The sequence below is a fragment of the Dreissena polymorpha genome, chromosome 12 (genome assembly GCF_020536995.1).
Source record: "Dreissena polymorpha isolate Duluth1 chromosome 12, UMN_Dpol_1.0, whole genome shotgun sequence".
Classification (NCBI taxonomy): Eukaryota; Metazoa; Mollusca; class Bivalvia; order Myida; family Dreissenidae; genus Dreissena; species Dreissena polymorpha.
The window spans coordinates 31,279,286-31,299,895 of NC_068366.1; the positions used below are offsets into that span (position 1 = coordinate 31,279,286).

A 20,610-nucleotide genomic window follows, 5' to 3' on the forward strand; every position below is an offset into this window, starting at 1 on the left:
AAGGTCACGATGACCCGAAATAGTAAAATGGTTTCCGGATGATAACTGATGAATGCTTATTCCTAGGATCATGAAACTTGATAGGTAGAATGATCATGACTCGCAGATGACCTCTATTGATTTTCAGGTCACTAGGTCAAAGGTCAAGGTCACGGTGACCCGAAATAGTAAAATGGTGTCCGGATGATAACTCAAGAATGCTTATGGCTAGGATCATGAAACTTCATAGGTACATTGATCATGACTGGCAGATGACCCCTATTGATTTTCAGGTCGCTAGGTCAAAGGTCAAGGTCACAGTGACAAAAAACATATTCACACAATGGCTCTCACTACAACGGAGAGCCCATATGGGGGGCATGCATGTTTTACAAACAGCCCTTGTTTATGTAAATTTTGTCTGTAGCTTATCTTGACAAATTATCATAGGTTTGCTTATGAAACTTAATAGGAAAGTACAGTAGATCTAATTGATGGAATATGCAGTGCACATGAACAATAACTCTTGCTAACAAATTTTGAGACTTATTGCTCCTTGTTAATTTATTACATTGACATTTTTAATGGGGTATATCAAGCAAACCATAGAAGGTGGCGTCTTAAAATGTCATAGGTAGATAGATGTCATTAATGGGAAGTGCAGTGCTTCCAATGGGCCAATTGGCATTTTCCAGTAATTGAAGAAATCACTCCAAAAAATGTTGCCATGGTTACATTGCAGACCAGCTGGTTTCTCCACTGCCGTGAACACTATGTCGAATAACAGCACGATAAACGTGTCGGAGGAAGAGCGCAAGAAGATTCTAGAGGAGGAAAGTAAACATTTACAGCAACTCAAGGTATGGGTAACATTTTCAAGGAGGGAAACTATACCCTCCATGTTGTTGGAGATTTGTATATTTCTTCAAAGCTCATCTTCATGATTCTTTTTTCATAAGATCGAGATGGCAGTTAGGTAAATCTTTTCAGCACGTCTGATGATATGAGTTTCATTTTTTATCAAGCGTGGGATTATCCTTGCCTTGTCATGGATGAATGATATTTTATAATATTTTGGAGCTTTTCGTTGGTGTTTCTTTGCTTTTATAAAAGACATTATAACATTTACTGCATGAAATAATTATCAGCAGCTGAAGATACTTGTCAGATTTGTTCAACCAGTGGATTTGTTTGTTGCATTGCCATTGTTTGTAGTTCTGTGCGCAAAATGGAAGAAGTTTTGGGGTGTATTTACTGAATATATGTTTAGGATTACATCTTTGTTTATCTCTGATAGTCCTGTTTAAAACAATTCTGAATGTTGCACTAATCGTGACTTTTACTAAGTAATTGTAACATTTGTTCTAATGCCTTCGGTAGGGTGGGATATGCAGTCACACTGTCTTTCCGTCTGGCATTCCATTTTCCTGAGGTTTTTTAGGCAACTCTGTCAGGTATTAAGCTGATTTTTTGCATGTGAGTCTACCTACATGACTGACAGATGAAGTGTAAAATGTGTTCTTGTCTATTGAATTTTTGGCAAAGTTATGGGCTTTGGTCTTAGAAATTTTCTCTATAATAAGAGTTTTCCGGAGTTTTTTATGCAACTTTTCAGATAAAGGAGCTGATTTTTGATATGCTTGTCTACCTACATGATCTACAGATGAAGTGTGAAATTCATTCTGGTCCATTTAATTTTTGCAAAGTTATGGGCCTCGGAATTAGACATTTTCTCTATAATGACCAGTTTGCGGATGTTTTTTTACGCAACGCTTTCAGATATTGAGCTGATTTTTCGTATTTGAGTCTACCCACATTACCTACAGATGAAGTGTGAGTTTGTTTGGTCCAAAATAGCTGCTGTGGCCCGGGCTTCAAAGGGCAATAGGGTGCATTGTCTTTCACAAACACAGGTCTTGTTAAGTCTATAGTTTCACTGAACATTTTTCTTGGGTTGTTTGCAACTATAATTACTCAGTGTTTTTTATGTCCCCCACTATAGTAGTGGGGGACATATTGTTTTTGCCCTGTCTGTTAGTCTGTTGGTCTGGTCTGTCTGTCTGTTTGCGCCAACTTTAACATTTTGCAATTACTTTTGCTATATTGAAGATAGCAACTTCATATTTGGCATGCATGTGTATCTCATGAAGCTGCACATTTTGAGTGGTGAAAGGTCAAGGTCAAGGTCATCCTTCAAGGTCAGAGGTCAAATATATGTGGCCAAAATCGCTCATTTTATGAATACTTTTGCAATATTGAAGATAGCAACTTGATATTTGGCATGCATGTGTATCTCATGGAGCTGCACATTTTGAGTGGTGAAAGGTCAAGGTCAAGGTCATCCTTCAAGGTCAGAGGTCAATTATATGTGGCCAAAATCGCTCATTTTATGAATACTTTTGCAATATTGAAGATAGCAACTTGATATTTGGCATGCATGTGCATCTCATGGAGCTGCTCATTTTGAGTGGTGAAAGGTCAAGGTCAAGGTCATCCTTCAAGGTCAGAGGTCAAATATATGTGGCCCAAATTGCTTATTTTATGAATACTTTTGCAATATTGAAGATAGCAACTTGATATTTGGCATGCATGTGTATCTCATGGAGCTGCACATTTTGAGTGGTGAAAGGTCAAGGTCATCCTTCACAAGGTCAAGGTCATCCTACAATGTCAAACATCATATAGGGGGACATTGTGTTTCACAAACACATCTTGTTATTAATATACTATTTGTGTAGATGTTTGACTTTTTAAGAGCTTTTTGCAGCTTTTTTGCAAGCTATAACACTTCCTGTGCATTATGGCCTTGGCTGCGCTTTATTTTTTGTTTACCCTCAGAAATGTTAAATAGTCATAATTGCCATTTAACAAATATCTGCATGATTTGCATAATTGTCTTCTGCAATGTTCAACTGGTGCCATTTTAAGCTTTGGACATAAATTTTGTGCAGATCTTAGCAACTATCTCATGTAACAATATGGAAAGTTTCTTTTTTTTTAAATTACCCAAACAGTTCCTTACTTTTAAGTAAGGCTTGATTATTCATTGTTGGCCCAGATACTAATTAAAAGTACCCCGGTTCAGTCTTCCATAAAGAACCTGGCATATGAAAAAATATGCTTTAAAAGTATGGCCAGGTGGCCAAGTGTATTTTCCATACCCAGGGTACATTGAATTTTATATAAGAGTATCCAGGGTAATTTTTAATAGTATCTGAGCCCACAACAGCCAATTGAGCTTAACTTAGACTTACAATTTCTAACTTCAAATGTGCAATACTGTAAACTGCAATTCCTCTTCCACTCACGTGTCCATCTGTTGTCATGCTTTCTTACCGCCACTAAAGGAGAGCCAGTCTGACACAACCCTCGTTGTTGACCTACTTTCTAGCGAGCCAGATTTGCTCGTTGACATGCCCGAGGTACTGTGTATTGTAGTCTGGATAGAAACCGTGTTCATCGAGTTTTACCGTCACCAGAAAGTGTTGTCTTTATAGATTTTACTGTCAGCAGAATGTGTTGTCTTTATAGCTTTTACTGTCACCAGAACATGATTGTAGTCTTTCACATTTATAGATAAGTCAGTTTATAATTTAACTTCTGTGATTTTTTGTGAACTTAGAAATTATGCCTTAGGTACTGTGTATTATAATTGCAATGGTATCAGTGTATTTATAGAGTTCTATTTATTTATTGCAATGGTATCAGTGTATTTATAGAGTTCTATTGTCACCAGAAGGTGTTGTCTTTCACAATTATGGATTAGTCCGTTTATAATTTTTGCCTTATTCTGGGAAAACTTGGCTCAATGCATGTGCATAAAGTTTCATCCGAGATTAGCCTGTGCAGTCCGCACAGGGTATTCTGGAATGACACTTTACCTAAAATGGATTTTCATTTAGAAAGTACCTCCTTTTAAAGGAAAAAATCCATAAAAGCAGAAAGAGCTGTCCCTGATTAGCCTGTGTGGACAGCACAGGCTAATCTGGGACGACACCTTACCTACATGGATTTTGCCCTGTTTTCTCTGAACCAGGCTCAATTTACTGTAATTTTTGTAAACTTGTCGAGTCTCCAATATCAAGATATTGTGCTGTCATGATCATCACATGTTTAAATTATTATGATTAGTTTATGATTTCATTTTTGCGTCCTTATTGTAAATGTATTGAGTTTTTGATCACATGACCAGTCAGCATGTGCATTGATTACTGTGATCATGATTTGGACAATTGATTGGAGTTTTACATTTTATTTTGGTTTGTGTGATGTTGGTGTTGACAGGAGACTGCATTTGCATTATCAAAACGGTCTTCGATGTGTTGTTTAAGGTGTTCCCAGTTCCAAAGTGGTGCTTTATTATTTCCATTGTAGCAAGAGCTTTTAATTAATTCATACAATTGCTTAATATAGTTTTTACAAGATTATGAAGTAGGAACGTTTAAGTGACACTATATTTATATATATATATAAATGCAAACATTTATGTCAACATTACTTAGTTCTTACGGCATTTGATTAACCATACAAATAATATTGGGTGAAAAAATTTGTATGTGTCTGCAAACTTGTTGTTGTTTACTGCTTGTAGAATCATGAATTTCTTTTTCTGTACAGTTTTATTACATAGTAAATATAAAAAAATTGAGTACGGCCACTTGCTGCATGCTCTCCTGCTACAATAAGAAATGTTGGTTTCACAAAGCCATGTTGTTTAAAACTATTGCAGGAAAATAACAATACATGGACATTTAACATAAGTAATTAATTCAATAACACGTTGAATTTTGTTTTGATTTAAGAAGGACACGGCACCCTCTGTGGTATGTATGACTAGGGGACATTATATGTCCAAGACTGCATCTATCCCAGCCTGCACTGGTCTATAGAAACACTCCCTTGATACCACCACCCCAGGCAAGGAGCTGTGCAAACAATGTCTGAATTATGAAATAATTTTCCATTTATTTGAATTCTTGATTAGCTTATTAACCATGAATTTGGGTTTGTATGCTTATTGGATAAATACAGGACAGGTTAAATGTTCACACTTCAGAACAGCAACCAATTTTTTTTGGCCAACAATCTACACAATTTCTGTAAAAATAATGAGTTCTTAAAGATCTAGCAAAATAATTTTTTGCATTTGAGATGAAAACTATATTTTACCACTTACAAAATTAGAACTTCGTGACTCATAGTTTAATTAGCAGTTTATAAATATTGTATTTGTCTATAGCCAAGAGAAAAATGAGGGAATAATGTAAGAATTGATTGTTTGAAATTTTGAGTTTTTATGACCCCCAGCATCTACAGAATGCTGGGAGGCCAATAGTGATTGCCTGTCCGTTCATTCATGTATTTGTCCATACGAGGTTAACTCAATATGACAGGCTTCATCTGTCGTCAATAATGCTTACCAAAGTGGTTTGATACTTTAATGGATGATGTCTTGGAATACTATAAACAAATCAACTCCATTTTAACCTTAATATTGACCTGACTGTGATCCGAAATGGTAAAAGGCTAACGTGGGACAATCCTTAAATCACATGCATTAAGCCTGGTTTTCCAACAGAAAGGCGTATTAAGTTTTGAAATGTGCCATATCCACAAAGGTTCAATCATATAATCCAAACATCGAAGACAAAAGAATGTAATAAAGTCTGGTATTTATTAACATCGGCCAGTTAGAGAAATTTTAATTGATGAAATTTGTATACGGAAATGCATCTGGTTTTAGGGAATTGAACTATGTAATATAAATGAATGATTACTGGCTGTGGGCCTTTGCTTATGTCATATCATGCTCAATCTATTTACAATGGTACCATGGGGCTTCCCAAGATAACCCTGTATTATTAACCCAGTCTGTGCTTTCATTCTTGAAATCATATATGACTTCTAAACAAGTTTAATATTAAAATTTAAATGGAGTGACCTTAAGTCCATTTAGTTGTTTAAATATCTGTACTATTAGGAATGCATATCCTAAGTTTGATGAACTTTTCCAATTTAACTACAGTGATTGTTATTTCCAAAAGTTTTGTGACAATGACTTTATTTACCATTCAGATAATGAACTTGTAATGAGTATTAGAAATATCATGAGGATTTCAGATAATTGCTAGTTAAAATCTTTGGATTTTTGTTCAGTTTGTCTGTTTCGTTGGTTGTCATTTTACATTTCAGTTAATTTTGTATTGGTTGTATTATTGGCTGCTTCAAGTTTAAAAAAAGTGTATTTGTTTAGTTCTTTTGTTTTTAACACTCTACACAATATTGTGCAATCTGTTAGTTGTTTAAGCCTCCCACACAACAAAGCTAAATACTGGGTAGATCTAGTCACCACCTGATTGTAACTGTTTACATCTCTAATCTAGTAGAAGACTCTATGCAGATCTCTATTTAATTTTTTCACAGATGTTATACACTGTATATAAACTATGTAGATCTAGGCGTGTATTCAACAACCCATTCTTAGACTTAAGAATAACAAAAATCTTGAAAATGCCTTTTTAAAGAATATTCATTATTCTAAGACTTAAGTCTAAGAACTATATTGGGGAATACAGGCCATTGTTTACTTGTATACCTTTTTTCATGAACAATTCGCCACTTGCATGGTGTTGTTTGGTGAAGTCATGATAAATAGTATCTGTAATTTAATAGTGATCAGATACTTAATTTCTGTTCAATTTGTGGAACGATCCTTTGAGCAGACCTCGCATTAGGGCCTGTCATTAAAATAACCTTTCATCTTGTTAATTGATAGCTTTGTTGTTGTTGTTGCAGGAGCAAAAGAGTCGTGATGGTGTTGTTGGGGCACCTGTGACCCAGGCGCCTCCTGCTGTGTCAAATAACCCGTTTGCATCGCCCCTGCCAGCGGCTCAGACTGCATCTCCATCAAAGCCCAGTGACGACCTGTTGAACTTGGATGGTAGTGTGTCTGGTATTTATACTTATATAAATATGGATGTTGTGCTCTGTGTACAGTATCTGAGGATGACGATCAACCTTGAGTATGACGATTGTGTTTTATGATCAGTAAATGAAAATATCATAAGAATTGTTTCTTTGTTTGCAGTGATGTTGATTATTATGTAATTGATGAAAATTATCCTAGCATTATTTGGACCATGTACTTTGTAGACTATGCTTAATGCAAGAGCTTAAAGAGTATACCATATAATCCTGCTCAGTCTGCTAATCAGGGAGGACATTCTCCGCTTTGATGGAATGATTAGTTTAAAGTTTTCTTATGAACAAAAATCCATAGTTTGTGAAAAGTGCTGTCTCTAATTAGCCTATTGAGACTGCACAGGCTGATCTGGGATGACACTTTATGCACACGCATTTATAGCCCTTTGTTCCCAGAATGCAGCCCATTTGACTTTTGAGTTCAGTGGAATAATTACTCTTTAAGATGTATGAGATGTGCATAAACTTAAAAAAGGGAACCTTATTTGAAAAAATTCATAAACTTGTATGAAATATTCTCATGAGTCAGAGCTCTCATAAAGAAAAGCGTATGTTCTATTTTAATGTGCATGACAATCATCTTTTAAGTGTATGTTCTATTTTAATTTGCATGACTATCATCTTTTAAGCGTATGTTCTATTTTAATGTGCATGACAATCATTTTTTATTTTTTTTATCAACTTTCCCGTATATGTAGGTTATATTATGTATTTTTGATAGTAAATATTTTAAGTTTTTTTTTTCAGTGAACCATTTAATGTGACTGAATTTTTACTACATACATGTGATCTTGTAGCATTTGGTCATGAAATTAATCCTGCATGTTCGCATTTGGTGATGTTTAATTTTATTTTATGCTTTTCATTGTAATGTAGTCTTTTATGGTTAAAAGAAAATTCAATCTGTTTGAAAACATTAAATGATTTATATTTTTATTAACTTTGGGAAAAACATTTTTTTTTTTAAGCAATATTTTTCCAACAACTACAGTGAAAGTTATTACTTTTGCTAAACATTAATGCTAGCAGAATGATAACAAAGATGTATTCATAAAAAATAAATAAAAACACAAACAAATGTTTGTCTATAACCACAAATATTTATTTTTTTACCATTCACCATCTGCAACAAATATCCACTCTATATATTTGATGTTGTGTTTTCCAGAGAACCCATTTGTTCAGAATGTGAAGAGTGTAATGCAGATGACATCAAGCATGAATGCCTTTGGGGCACCGTCATGGGGCCAGCCCGCCATGGCTCCTTATGGTACATGCCTCTTCCTCTTTTGCATGATCATAAACAACCCTCACTTTTGGAAAACGTGTTAAATGTTTATTTGTAAAGTGTTGTCCTGTACTCTACAGGCTAATCAGGAAAGACACTTTCCGCCTTTATAGTGTTTTTTTTGTTTCGATTAAAGGAAGTTTTTTCTTATTGAAAATCCATTTTTGGCAGAAAGTTTGGTGCCCTATTAGCCTGTTGTGACTTCCCAGGTTAATCAGAGACGACACTTGAGGCACATGAATTAAACCTTGTTTTCGAAGGGAAAAGCTCATATGTTTTTGATTGTTGATGTGTTGGTAGAAGATTTAATGGCAAAATTACAAATTATATACAAAATATGACTTTAAAAGCCCATAATCGTTAGCTGTTATGGTAATTCTTAATGAATCTTTTCATACAGTACAGTTTGTGTAAAAAAAACAACATTTCTACACAATTGTAATCATGGATCATATTTTCCCGCAACATCAATTGGTCTGGATTCAAATGGGGAAAAAAGTGTCAGAAAATTTATATCCGAAATCATGACAAATTACGTTTAAATATATGCCATTGATTTTGCCATTCATGAGGGTGGTATCATAAATGTATAAGTAAAATTCCTTTAGGCATTTTTTTTAAACGGAACATACGAGTTTTCTCAATTGGTTTTATCATTTGCTTTTTCATTGTTGTTTCGTGTGCTGTTTAATCTGACTTTTTCATTGTTGTCAATATAAGTAATCTGTGTTAGTCAATACCGATGTTTTAAATCGTTGTCAACTCGATAATAGCTTACAAACATGCACTGAACCAAACAAATGGCTGTGCGTATGTTGGCTACTGACAATAACAAAACCAAATAGTTAGGAAATAATTTGTGTACGTAATATAGTTTGTTGTCGAATAACCCACGGCCGATAGTTAAGATGCCTTAGGATTAAATCAGGAGTGCGAAGCACGAGTGATTTGAAACCACGTATCTAAACTTCCGGTCGTGGGTTATTCAACAACAAACAATAAAGTACACAAATTATTTCGATTCTAACACAATTTTTACTGAAGATTTATACAATTTATATTATTTTTCTTGTGTACTATTTTATGTGAAGACAAGTTCCGTCCATAAAAAAATAACTTTCGGCTGTTCTGTCGATCAGATCCGCGACTTTCACATTTATCGCCGGATTATTACGCTGGTGGAAAATGTATCGGCATGTTTTGTTAAGTTACAGCGAGTACTCTCAGTGTATAATTATTGCAGAATATCAGATTTTCTTCTTTGTTTATATGAAAGTTTACTGTATCATGCATGAAATGCACAATTTCCACGAGGATAACATCGAGGTTTTCATCTCTGAAGTAACTGTCAACGATTTTATCGTGGACGAGTACACATTACGGACTGATTAGTGTGCAAGGTATAAGCCAGTGAAATTATCGATTGATATTGACACGGGGTTATTCACCCATGACTAATACACAACTGCGCGAATCTTCGCTGCTCCGGGTTATACTCTGATACTAGTCGGCTGACGTGCAATAAACTGGTCCTTACCGGGTTAGAGACTGCAGAGAATGGTTTATCACACCTAATCGAGATAAGAATGTAATGAGGGTGTGTTAGCATGTGCACTGTGTTATCCATTTCATGACTCGGGAATTTTAGCTAACAGAATCGGACCGACTGTTTGTGATTTTCATTCAGTCTTTCATGACCCCAATTGGTCTAGGACCGACAAAACCGAAAAAAATATGATCCCTGATTGTAATGTATTTTGGGTTAGAGTGTCAAAGGCAAGTTGGCCCACTTTTGAGTACTGTTTACTGCATACATGTTGTAACTGCAAACAGATTTAAAAGGCATGATTTTAATTCATCATTTTCCATCTTCACAAGGACCAGCAAAGTTATTTGAATATATTGATAAAAAGCACTGCTGTTAAATGTATTTATTTTATGATATGTTACAGGAAACAATTCCAACTTTGCCGCATTTTCCAATGGCACACCTGGATCTACCAGTAAGTTTTGGTCTGATAGTTGCCTCCCTTTTTCTAATGCATTATCTCCCCTGGAAGATATGCAAACTAATTCTCACATTGACCTGAGTCTCCTTGCAGAGTTTGACCAATGCCAAGCAAACTTCACACAAATACATGAAGGATTTTTGTTGGTGGCATTTGGTTTTAACCCATTTATGCCTTATCGTGTCTAGAAAAAAGGCCTGGGCATCAGGGTCTGCGCTGTTTGCTTAAAGTAATTTCTGTAAGAAATATTCTAAATATAGAAATAAACATACTAGACATCCCTTATTTTGAAATAAATTGATCCAATTTAGAAAAATGGGAGAGTCCACTAGGCATAAATGGGTAAAGTATAAGGAGAGAAAACCACTGCAAGGAGCCATCTGTTCACCTAATACTTTCTATGATACTAACATTAATAATGCTTCAATAGACAGAATGGCCTTATACATGTATTATAGATTTAATGATATGTTGTTTCATAAAACTTTGTTATAATCTACTTGGAAAAGTCTTTGTAACCAATCAGTAACCATAGGGAACTTAAAACATTATTCTGATTGGGACCATAGTGCATGATTGACATACTGCTATATTTAGTGAATTCTAATGCAACTATTGAGCTAACAAAACAGTGTTGAAGTATTAGGAATAATTCACTTGTGCAATGTATGAGCTATAGTGTTTCAGGTTAATGCTTTCAAGAAGTGTCAATTGTTTATGAATTCTACCTTTGCTATGTAGAGTTGTAACATTGATTGGTGTCTGTAACCTTTACACCTGTTATTTGGGAGTGGAACTGTGCTTTATGTTTTCATGGTATAACCAGTGGTATAACCTTTAGCTTTCTCTCACTTGTAACTCATCATCACACAATCCTGAAGCCTATGAAGTGGATATGAACAAAATGATTTTGTGCTTTATTTGACTAATGTTGGTGTATGCAAACTATGTATATAAAACATTATTCTAAAAATTGTAAGCAAAAATACAAAACAAATAACAAAATGATATCAAATAAATTATTTAAATAAGATCACTTGAAACAGCAAAAGCTGACATTTGTTTGCACAAATAAAATTGGAACTTTTTTAATATACTGCAATGATTGAAGCATGACATTGTGTGATGATTGCTAACTGTTGCTATGGTAACTATGCTAACTGTTGCTCTGGTAACTATGTGGTGGTTTGGTTACTAGTGGCCGGTCTGGACCTCGCCACCAACTCAACTAGCGCTATTAACCCAATGCTGTCCTCGCCGCAGTCAGGTAGGAACAAATTGTTGTCTCCCCTTGCAGCAAATGTTCCATTAAGTTGGAGTACCATTGTTTAATATGAACAATTAATGTTTAGAATTTTGGTGAGGCTTTTCTAAATTTCAAATAACTATCTTCCAATATTATTTTCACACATATTTGAACTTGAATTTTGTTTGTAAATAGTTTGTCAAAAAGACACAAACATAGTTTTGAATAGTTATTGTTTTACTGAAACCTGATAAAATTGTAGGAAAAATCAGTGAACATTGCTTCAATAAATCGTTGATTGTAAAATAAAGTATTCAGGGGAGAAACATTACCATTTATACATATAATTTAACATTTTGTTTTTAATTCCGCTTTGTTGACCTCCAGGAATGTGTTTAGCTTTATTAGACCTCAAAATTTAAACAGTGTTATTAAGCTTTCATTTGTATTGAATATGTTAAAAAAAATATTGCTTAAAAATGACATTATGGTATTGGCTGTTTAATCTTTTCTATCTGAATTTTAAATTAATATTTTCTAGGCAAAGTTTTTGTCCACATAATCTTAAATCAACAAATAAAATTTCTCAATACTTATATAGCTTAATATGTTTCTCACAAAACATTTTGCATGCGAGTTCAAAATTAATTTCTTGCCTCAAACTCAGATTTTCTCTTTCTGCTTCAAAAGTCTCAGACCCGGTGAACCCTGACCCCTACTCTGCCCTAGTGGGTCTTTCGGATGTGGACCCAGGGGTTGTAGGGGGTGGGGGATTCGGGGTGGGCCTGGAAAGGTCAATTGGGGTTCTCCAAGGTTTGTGAAGTTGACACAAGAAAACAGATGCCTTAAGAACTTGTTTTACATAAAGTGGTTAAGATGTTTAGCAATAAATTAACAATTTTTTTTCATGAGGGTCATATACAAAATATGGTAGTTTTGATGCAGTATTTTTTTAAAGGTTCAGAGATGCATTCAACAATCAATTTGTCTTAAATCGATCGTGTTTTCTTGTGCATGTTGCAACTTTCAGCTGTTGTACTTCTGTGCTGATTAAACTCTGTCACAGCAAGCAATTTAACACATCATATCAGTGGAAATGTTTTTGTCATTTGTTAGATAAATTCTGATGGGACCATACTTTAGAAAAATCTGTTGCATTTTAACTGTTGGACATTACTTGTAAACAGAGATCTTACTAGGTCATTTTATCTTTCATGTGATCCAGTATTAAACCGATATGTCTTGTTTAAGGAACCTATATGTATTGGTGAGCATTATTGCATAATATTTGGGGAAAAACAACATATTTTCTATGTAATTTCTTTTTATGCCCCCAGATTGAATGATCGGGGGTATATTGTTTTTGGCCTGGCTGTCTGCCTGTCATTGTGTGTGTCTGTCCCAACCTTGGTCATAACTTTTGCAATATTCAAGATAACAACTTGATATTTGGCATGCATGTGTATCTCATGGAGCTGCACATTTTGAGTGGTGAAAGGTCAAGGTCATCCTTAAAGGTCAATGGTCAAATATATGGCTTCAAAGCGCAGTAGGGGCCATTGTGTTTCACAAACACAGCTCTTGTTCTTAATGAGATCAATATAATGTTTTAGTGTTACTCATGTTGTGTGTTTAACAATTAGACGGAGATCTTGTACTAACCCTTAACTCACTTAAAATCTTATTCAATTAAAGGCTTTTCTTACTGGATTCAAATATTAAAGCTTCATTTTAAACCCTAAGATTCTGATGAGAAGCATACATCATAAAACCTGAACAGCCTGCAAGTTACTTGCATGCTGTTCTGGTTTTATTCTGTTTGCAGATAGCCATTTTTCACTTTTCTTCTAAGTGGGACAGGATTCACATGCACCTTGCTCATTTAGTTAGCACACATTGGTTTGTAGGTTGAATTAGTTCCTTATTTATAGCTATAAAAATAATTTTTTTGAGTATTGATATAACTATTTTTCAACATAAAATGAAGGAAAAGTGTAAGATGATTGTTTAATGTATATGTGTGTAAAATTCAAAGACAGCAACAGGTCCTTGAGTAAAAGCTGTGTTTCCCAATATTCAAATTCAGTTTTAGTGGCATTAGGCTTCTACTTCTGATAGTAGTTAAGTTACAGATTATATTACTGACAAGTGATAATAAAATAGGTGATATGTTATTATTGAGTTTGAATAAAATAATTCAAGCACTGACTGTGATTTGATACATTTAATAAGTTTAAACCATCTTATTTTATGTTAATTGCATCAAAACCAACGAGATTATGTTGATCCCATTACGTGTGTTTACCAGTACTTGAGAATTTTCTCAAACAGGATCAAACCCTGGACATTTTGTAGTATCCATGCCACCTTTACCTCTTGACATTATATTTGCCATAAAACAGCTTATGTTATAAAAATACAAGCTATATCTGTCTGTAAATGAAGGAGCACTGTGTTCTATGTATATGATCTACAATGCTTCCCAGGCCAAGGACATCAGAGCCCCGCTGTTAGAAGCGTAAGCCCCGCAGCCCGCAGCTTGAGCCCTGCTGTTGACCTTTTTTCCGATGACCCTTTTGCAGGTCAAAAGTCAAGCTCTGACCTTGACCTATTTCCAATGTCTGGCCCCTTTGCCACATCCTCTGATGGCGATGCTAAAGGTTTTACTTTTTACAATGAGTGTGGACGTACTGTTGTTGTCTGTTCTGCATCTTTTGGCTTTTGTTCATCTTTATTTTGGGGCAAGCTTTACATGTATTTCAAGTATTCATAATATGTTAGAAGTTAATGTTTGTATGGTTTCTGTTTCTAAGTCTTTTCTGGATATTTGGCACTTTTTTCTTATTTTGTTTGTCCATCATTCTAGCAGATTTTCTAGGTAATGGAAGCTGCTAAAAATTTTAATAGTGTAATACCATGTAGAGAGTGATTCATTCTGAGAATATGAACTGTCATTTACCTTTAACGCTTTTGAAATTAGTATTAGTTTCAAGTATGGAGTGGTTTTGGGGAAGAGTTGTATCTTCTTTACAAGTATCAGAAGACTAATTTGACCCTAGCAAAGAAGTCTTACATTGCTAAATTTTGAACTTTGTTTGTGCTCTGATCCGTTTTCTATTAAGATTGATTTGTTCCATTTTATATCCTGCAAATAATGGGCTTGTTTGACTAATCTGTCATCTTTGATAATGGACATAAAATGTTTTGTTGTGACATATAAGCAACACGTATCATTTGTGTTTATGGTCTTGCTCTTTGAATTGATATGATTTTGTTAGGAACCCAGTTTTGCTTCTTGCTTTTCTTTAAATATTTGGTTAATCATTAGATAGAATGCATGCGTTTTATCACAGTTCAGTAGCATATTGCAGAGCTAATAGTCTTGTATTTACATTGTTATATTATATATTCTCATCTTGTCACATATGTCTGAAAATATTCATAACATTACGTAAGTGTTGATTTAATACATTTATGATTTGAAACACTTGTCAGCCAAATACACATTATTTTAACTCTGACATGAACAGAGAGTAAATTATGTGTTATTTCTTCCTTTACAAGTAAAAAAGGTTAGCTCTGTTGTCACACAGATCTAGAATCACTTTAATATTAGACTATTGTAAATCAATATCAAATAAATTGCTTACAATTATGATATTTGGTAAGAAATGTGATATATTGCGATCAGTGTGATATTTTGTTCACTTGGTATGTCTGTCTATGTTAACCAATGTCATCAGGTTTGACACTTATTACATGTTACACCTGCATATAAGCATGCACTATCTGTAATTCTTCATCAATTATATTCTGCTTACATAAATGTTATTACCACTACAAACCATAATATATTAACTATGCCATTCTTCATTAGATTAACTCATTTAATATACTAAACTACCCAATATTAGTAGATTATGACCATTTTTGTTGTTACAATTTTGCATTCATCCACTAACAACTGTGGCCCTTTTTATCTATTAATGGAAGATCTAATCAGATAATCAAAATTGATGGTATGTAATTTTGAACAGATTTGAAACAGGCTTGCTAAGCGTGTACCCTCAAAGTAAGCATGGTTTCCCCAAATCCAGCAAATTTGGGAGCAATTCTATTGGTCACTAACCTCGGACATTTTCAGGTTTCGATGCATTCGGAGAGATTCTGCAACCTCAGGGCAAGCAGACGTCGGTGCCCGTATCTTCTAGTCAGCCCCAGATCGGGGCCAAAGACCTCGACTCCAGTCTGGCCATGCTCGCAGGCAACATCAGCATGAATGGGGCAAACTCTGTGAAAAAGTAAGACCATAGTAATGGTAAAGAAAAAAAGGGAACATGTTTGTTTTTGGAAAGACGTAGTGTTAACGTGATGTCCTACGTCTGTCCGTGTGTCCACAGCATCAACTTCAAAAAGCATCTCCTGAACTGCAATTTCGATGAATCTTTGCAGGAATTATTTGTTGGTGTCCTTTATACAAATTTTACTAATTGTTCAGGTCAAATAATTTATAAGATAACTAGGCCCTAAAAGGGAACTAAAAGGGAAAATCTCCTTTGAATACGGCATGCTCCAGATGTTTAACATTTATAACGTAGTATTGTATTGTGTTCCTCTAAAAAGTGTGTTCAAATTATGCCCCTGTAGTCAAATTTGGCCTTGCCTTTGGGGTCACCAGTTTTACGTAGCATTATATTAAGAATAACGTTGAAAATCTTGTCTCAAACTGAAAAGCCTATGGCTGTCATATTTTGCATGTGGTATCATCGTGGGGTCCTCTACAAAAATTATCTTGTCTGAAACTTTGAAGCTCATTTCTTTTATATTTGGACTGTTGTGTCGTCTTAATATTCTGTAAACAAAACTACCAAATGTCCCCTGGGAAAACCTGACCATGCCCCAAGGGTTAAACATTTAATATAGACTGAAACCGCAAAGCCCTAGGCTTTGTCATTCGGTATTTATCATCATTTAGAAGTCTTCTTCAAAGTTTATTCAAATTATGGCCCTGGAGTTAGAACTTAGGGGTCACCAATTGGACAATTTGTAGAGAAAATTGTTCTTGGTCCAGTGATAGAATGAGTTTATACATCAGGTCAGCTTACTCGGTTGGTAGAGCAGTGGATTATTAATTTAACCCTTTCCCCCAAGCAAAGTGAAAATGGCTTTTGCTACCAGCATACAACCAGAACAGCCTGCGAGTAATCATAGTCTGTTCAGGTTGTATGCTGTTTGCTTCTCATCAGTATCTTAGGGTTGGAAATGAAGCCTTTAAAACTTAAATATTGTAAGGAAAGTCTATGGTTTTCTGGCCACATAACATGTGTAGGGAGTGGTCATTAAATTAATGCATTTTCCCCCTAACTCTGAATTAAGTATGGCAGTTGGTGTTACTGGAATTACTGGTATATGCTATAACCTATGAAAACTGTTTCGGCTTACTAAATTTCTAGTTAGGATAAAAAGTGCAAGAATCAATCCTAACTTTACAATATCAAAAAGTATATGTTTTTCCGAAATGACAGCCAAAAGTTCCCAACTGAAAGTTTTAAAAAAGTAAACTTTTTATAATGAAAATAAACATTTTGTTAATTTCTTTATGCAGCTATATGGGTAAAACCTTAGTATCAAAAATATTTAAAACACTGATTCTAAATGTTCAAGTATTTTTTAGCAACAAACTTCCTACACCAATTTCCGATTTTCCTTTAAACAACACGATTTTTCGCAATGCAATTAGCTGAGGCTCAATTCTCAAAATGATCAGAAAAAAACACTGCCTTACCCCTGCTCTATTCCATTGTGCAGGGCCCAGCACCAGTGGCAGCCTAAGGGGGAGCAGAAGAAGACGGGTGGTAACAACTGGGCCCCCACCCAGTACCCCCAGGCAAGCACCTGGTCAACGCCCCAGCCAACCTTCCAGCCAGCTGTGAGTACTTATGAAGCTCAGGCGCCTGTGCCTGCTTTATACATTCTTAATTGAGCTTTAATACATACTTACTGTAATTGGGCAGTCCGCACACACTAATAAGGGACTACACTTTCCGCCTAAACTGCATTTTCGCAAAGAAGAGACTTTTTTAAAACAAAAAAAATACCATAAAAGCAGTAAGTGTTGTCCCTGATAGCCTGTTGTCCCTAATAGCCTGTTGTCCCTGATAGCCTGTTGTCCCTGATAGCCTGTTGTCCCTGATAGCCTGTTGTCCCTGATAGCCTTTTGTCCCTGATAAGCCTGTGCAGACTGCACAGGCTAATATGGGCTGACAATTTACACACATGCTTTAAGCCCTGCTTTCCTTGAACAAGGCTGATTACAAATAAAAGGATCGCAGGTCCGATCCTAGGCCTGACCACTTTACTTGTGGGGATTGGACATGCAATCCTATTTACGGCTATTCTCCCCCTACCTCTTCATGGATAAGGGCAGTTGTCAGTTACTGGAATTAGTATGTGCACTAAGTACTGGTTATGCAGCTTACTCATGTAAAGTTTGAGATGGTAAGTTGTCTGTAGTGTTGTGACTGCAATACATTTTAACACCATGAAGAAATACAAAATACACCGCAACAAACAGCTCTTAGTATAAAAAGTTGTTTCATTTTCAAAATGTTGACCAATAAGATTGATTTGCTCTTTCCAACTTTTATTTCCATGGTTAAATTTACGGTTTGAGTATTAAATTGAAATAATTTATATTAATTATATTTATTTGTATTAACTCGGCTGTATTAAGCCATGGCGTCTGTTACCGAAAAATGAATATTGAGGAGAAGTGTTCAAAATAGAGTGTTACCTGAGCAGAAATTTCAGACAATATGCAATATTTATCCTTACAATTCTTAAATATACATTGTAGCAAATAGTAAAATCAGAAAAGTCAGGTAACATAAATGAACCTTTCTCTGAAAAAATGTATTGGTAGCCTAAATGTAGCAAAGACAAAAATGTCTGAGCATATGCAATATTTGTAAGAAATTGAATTATGTTAAGTTAATTGCAAAGACAAACAGGATGTTTGAATGAAAACCTATGGATAAAAAGGGTCTGAAGTAATTTGTTAATGTTGTAAATGTGTTTGTTCATTCATACATTCCTCTATAAAGCTCTCAGAATGTGCAATTAAAATCAAATTAAACCTGGATTGAAATGAGATTTAGATGCGTTTGCTTTCAACAGTTCCTCATTTATAACTAGATACTTCCATAATATCATGTCAGCTTTTTGGTTAAAAAATGGCCCCAATATTTTGTTTATGTGTTTGCAGATGCCCATGATGGGAGGCTACCCACAGCCAGGAATGCAGCCTATGATGGTGAGGATGTTTATATCATGTGATTTTAGTTAAGTTTTTGCAAGGTGAATTATTTGGTTATAATTATATTTGTCATATGGTGATCCTAAGTTCTTTTGCCACTTTTTATGCCCCGGAAGGGGGGCATATAGTGATCTGACCGTCCGTCTTTCCGTAACACTCTGCGTTTAGGTTTCGAAACATGCTCATAACTTCTGTGTCACTTCAGATGTAACCTTCATATTTGGTATGCATGTGTATATAGACAAGGCCTTTCCATACCCAAAAAAATTTGGACCCCTTTGACATTGACCTTGAACTTTGGGTTCATGTTTAGGTTTCGAAATCTGCGTTTAGGTTTCGAAAAATGCTCATAACTTCTATGTCGCTTCAGATGTAACCTTCATATTTGGTATGCATGTGTATATGGACAAGGCTTTTCCATACGCACAAAAATTTGGACCCATTTGGCATTGGCCTTGAACTTGGGGTCCGCGTTTAGATTTCGAAATCTGCGTTTAGGTTTCGAAAAATGCTCATAACTTCTATGTCGCTTCAGATGTAACCTTCATATTTGGTATGCATGTGTATATGGACAAAGCCTTTCCATACCCACACATATTTGGACCCCCTTGACCTTGAACTTAGGGTCCGCGTTAAGGTTTTGAAATCTGCGTTTAGGTTTTGAAAAATGCTCATATCTTCTATGTCGCTCCTGATGTAACTTTCATATTTGGTATGCATGTGTATATGGACAAGGCCTTTCCATAGGCACACAAATTTGGACCCCTCTGACTTTGACCTTAAACTTAGGTCCGCGTTTAGGTTTCGAAATATGTGTTTAGGTTTCGAAAATTGCTCATAACTTCTATGTTGCCTCAAATGTAACCTTCATTTTTGGTATGCATGTGCATATGGACAAGGCCTTTCCATACGCACATAAATTTGGACCCCTTTGACGTTGACCTTGAACTTAGGGTCTGAGTTTAGGTTTCAAATCTGCGTTTAGGTTTCGAAAAATGCTCATGACTTCTATGTCGCTTCAGATGTAACTGTCATATTTGGTATGCATGTTTATATGGACAAGGCCTTTCCATACGCATACAAATTTGGACCCCTTTGACCTTGTCCTTGAACTTAGGGTCCGCGTTTAGGTTTTGAAATCTGCGTTTAGGTTTTGAAAAATGCTCATAACTTCTATCAAAGCATTTTTCGGGGGCATTTGTCATCCTATGGAGACAGCTCTTGTTTGTTCTGACATGCATGTTTGAACAATGAGTTACATAAACAAATTTCTATTTGATATTCCTGTTTGTTTTCTCAAATTTGGATCAGTCAAACAAGCAATTAATGTAAGTAACATGATTGAAAATGCTCAGTCATATCACTAAGAAATTTTATTTACATGTATTTAAAAAGATTTGACAATGCTCAGTTCTTGCAATATCCTAGTTACAGTATGTTTCTTGTTATACTTCTATGTCCCATTCAATTCCCTCTCACAGCAGCCAGGCATGGTGCCAATGGCCGGTGTTCCCATGATGGCCCCAGGGATGATGGGGGGCGTTCCTATGGCACCTATGAGTATGGGGCAGCCCATGTATGGGGGCATGGTGCGGCCGGGTATGTCTCCCATGGTCATGGGAATGGGCCAGCCTCGCCCAGCTGCCCCTCATTCACAACCCAACGATCCGTTTGGCGCTTTGTGAGACCAGCCTGCTGGCATACTTGTGTAAAACTGTGTGATATCATTGGTAAGTTATTATTACTACTAGAAACTTTTGACTTGTATGATATTGTTGGTAAGTTGTCAGAA

General features: G+C 35.5%; 1 protein-coding gene across 9 annotated transcripts in view; it reads left to right on the top strand.

Annotated features, from left to right (window-relative positions):
- Positions 1-20,610, top strand: part of LOC127852364 (phosphatidylinositol-binding clathrin assembly protein LAP-like) — a 71,882-nt gene that overhangs the window by 45,307 nt on the left and 5,965 nt on the right. For 5 of the 9 annotated variants that reach the window (XR_008036216.1, XM_052386319.1, XM_052386324.1 and 2 more), the window contains 10 exons: positions 722-839; positions 4,782-4,802; positions 6,775-6,931; positions 8,129-8,230; positions 10,201-10,251; positions 11,456-11,524; positions 15,648-15,804; positions 17,312-17,432; positions 18,768-18,815; positions 20,300-20,548. Coding sequence is in view for 8 of the 9 variants with exons in the window: in XM_052386319.1 (XP_052242279.1) it covers positions 722-839; positions 4,782-4,802; positions 6,775-6,931; positions 8,129-8,230; positions 10,201-10,251; positions 11,456-11,524; positions 15,648-15,804; positions 17,312-17,432; positions 18,768-18,815; positions 20,300-20,503 (1,048 nt within the window). In the remaining variant the exon portion in view is untranslated. The remainder of the gene's footprint in view (positions 1-721; positions 840-4,781; positions 4,803-6,774; positions 6,932-8,128; positions 8,231-10,200; positions 10,252-11,455; positions 11,525-15,647; positions 15,805-17,311; positions 17,433-18,767; positions 18,816-20,299; positions 20,549-20,610) is intronic. The other 4 variants (XM_052386322.1, XM_052386320.1, XM_052386323.1 and 1 more) reach the window with 4 other exon arrangements.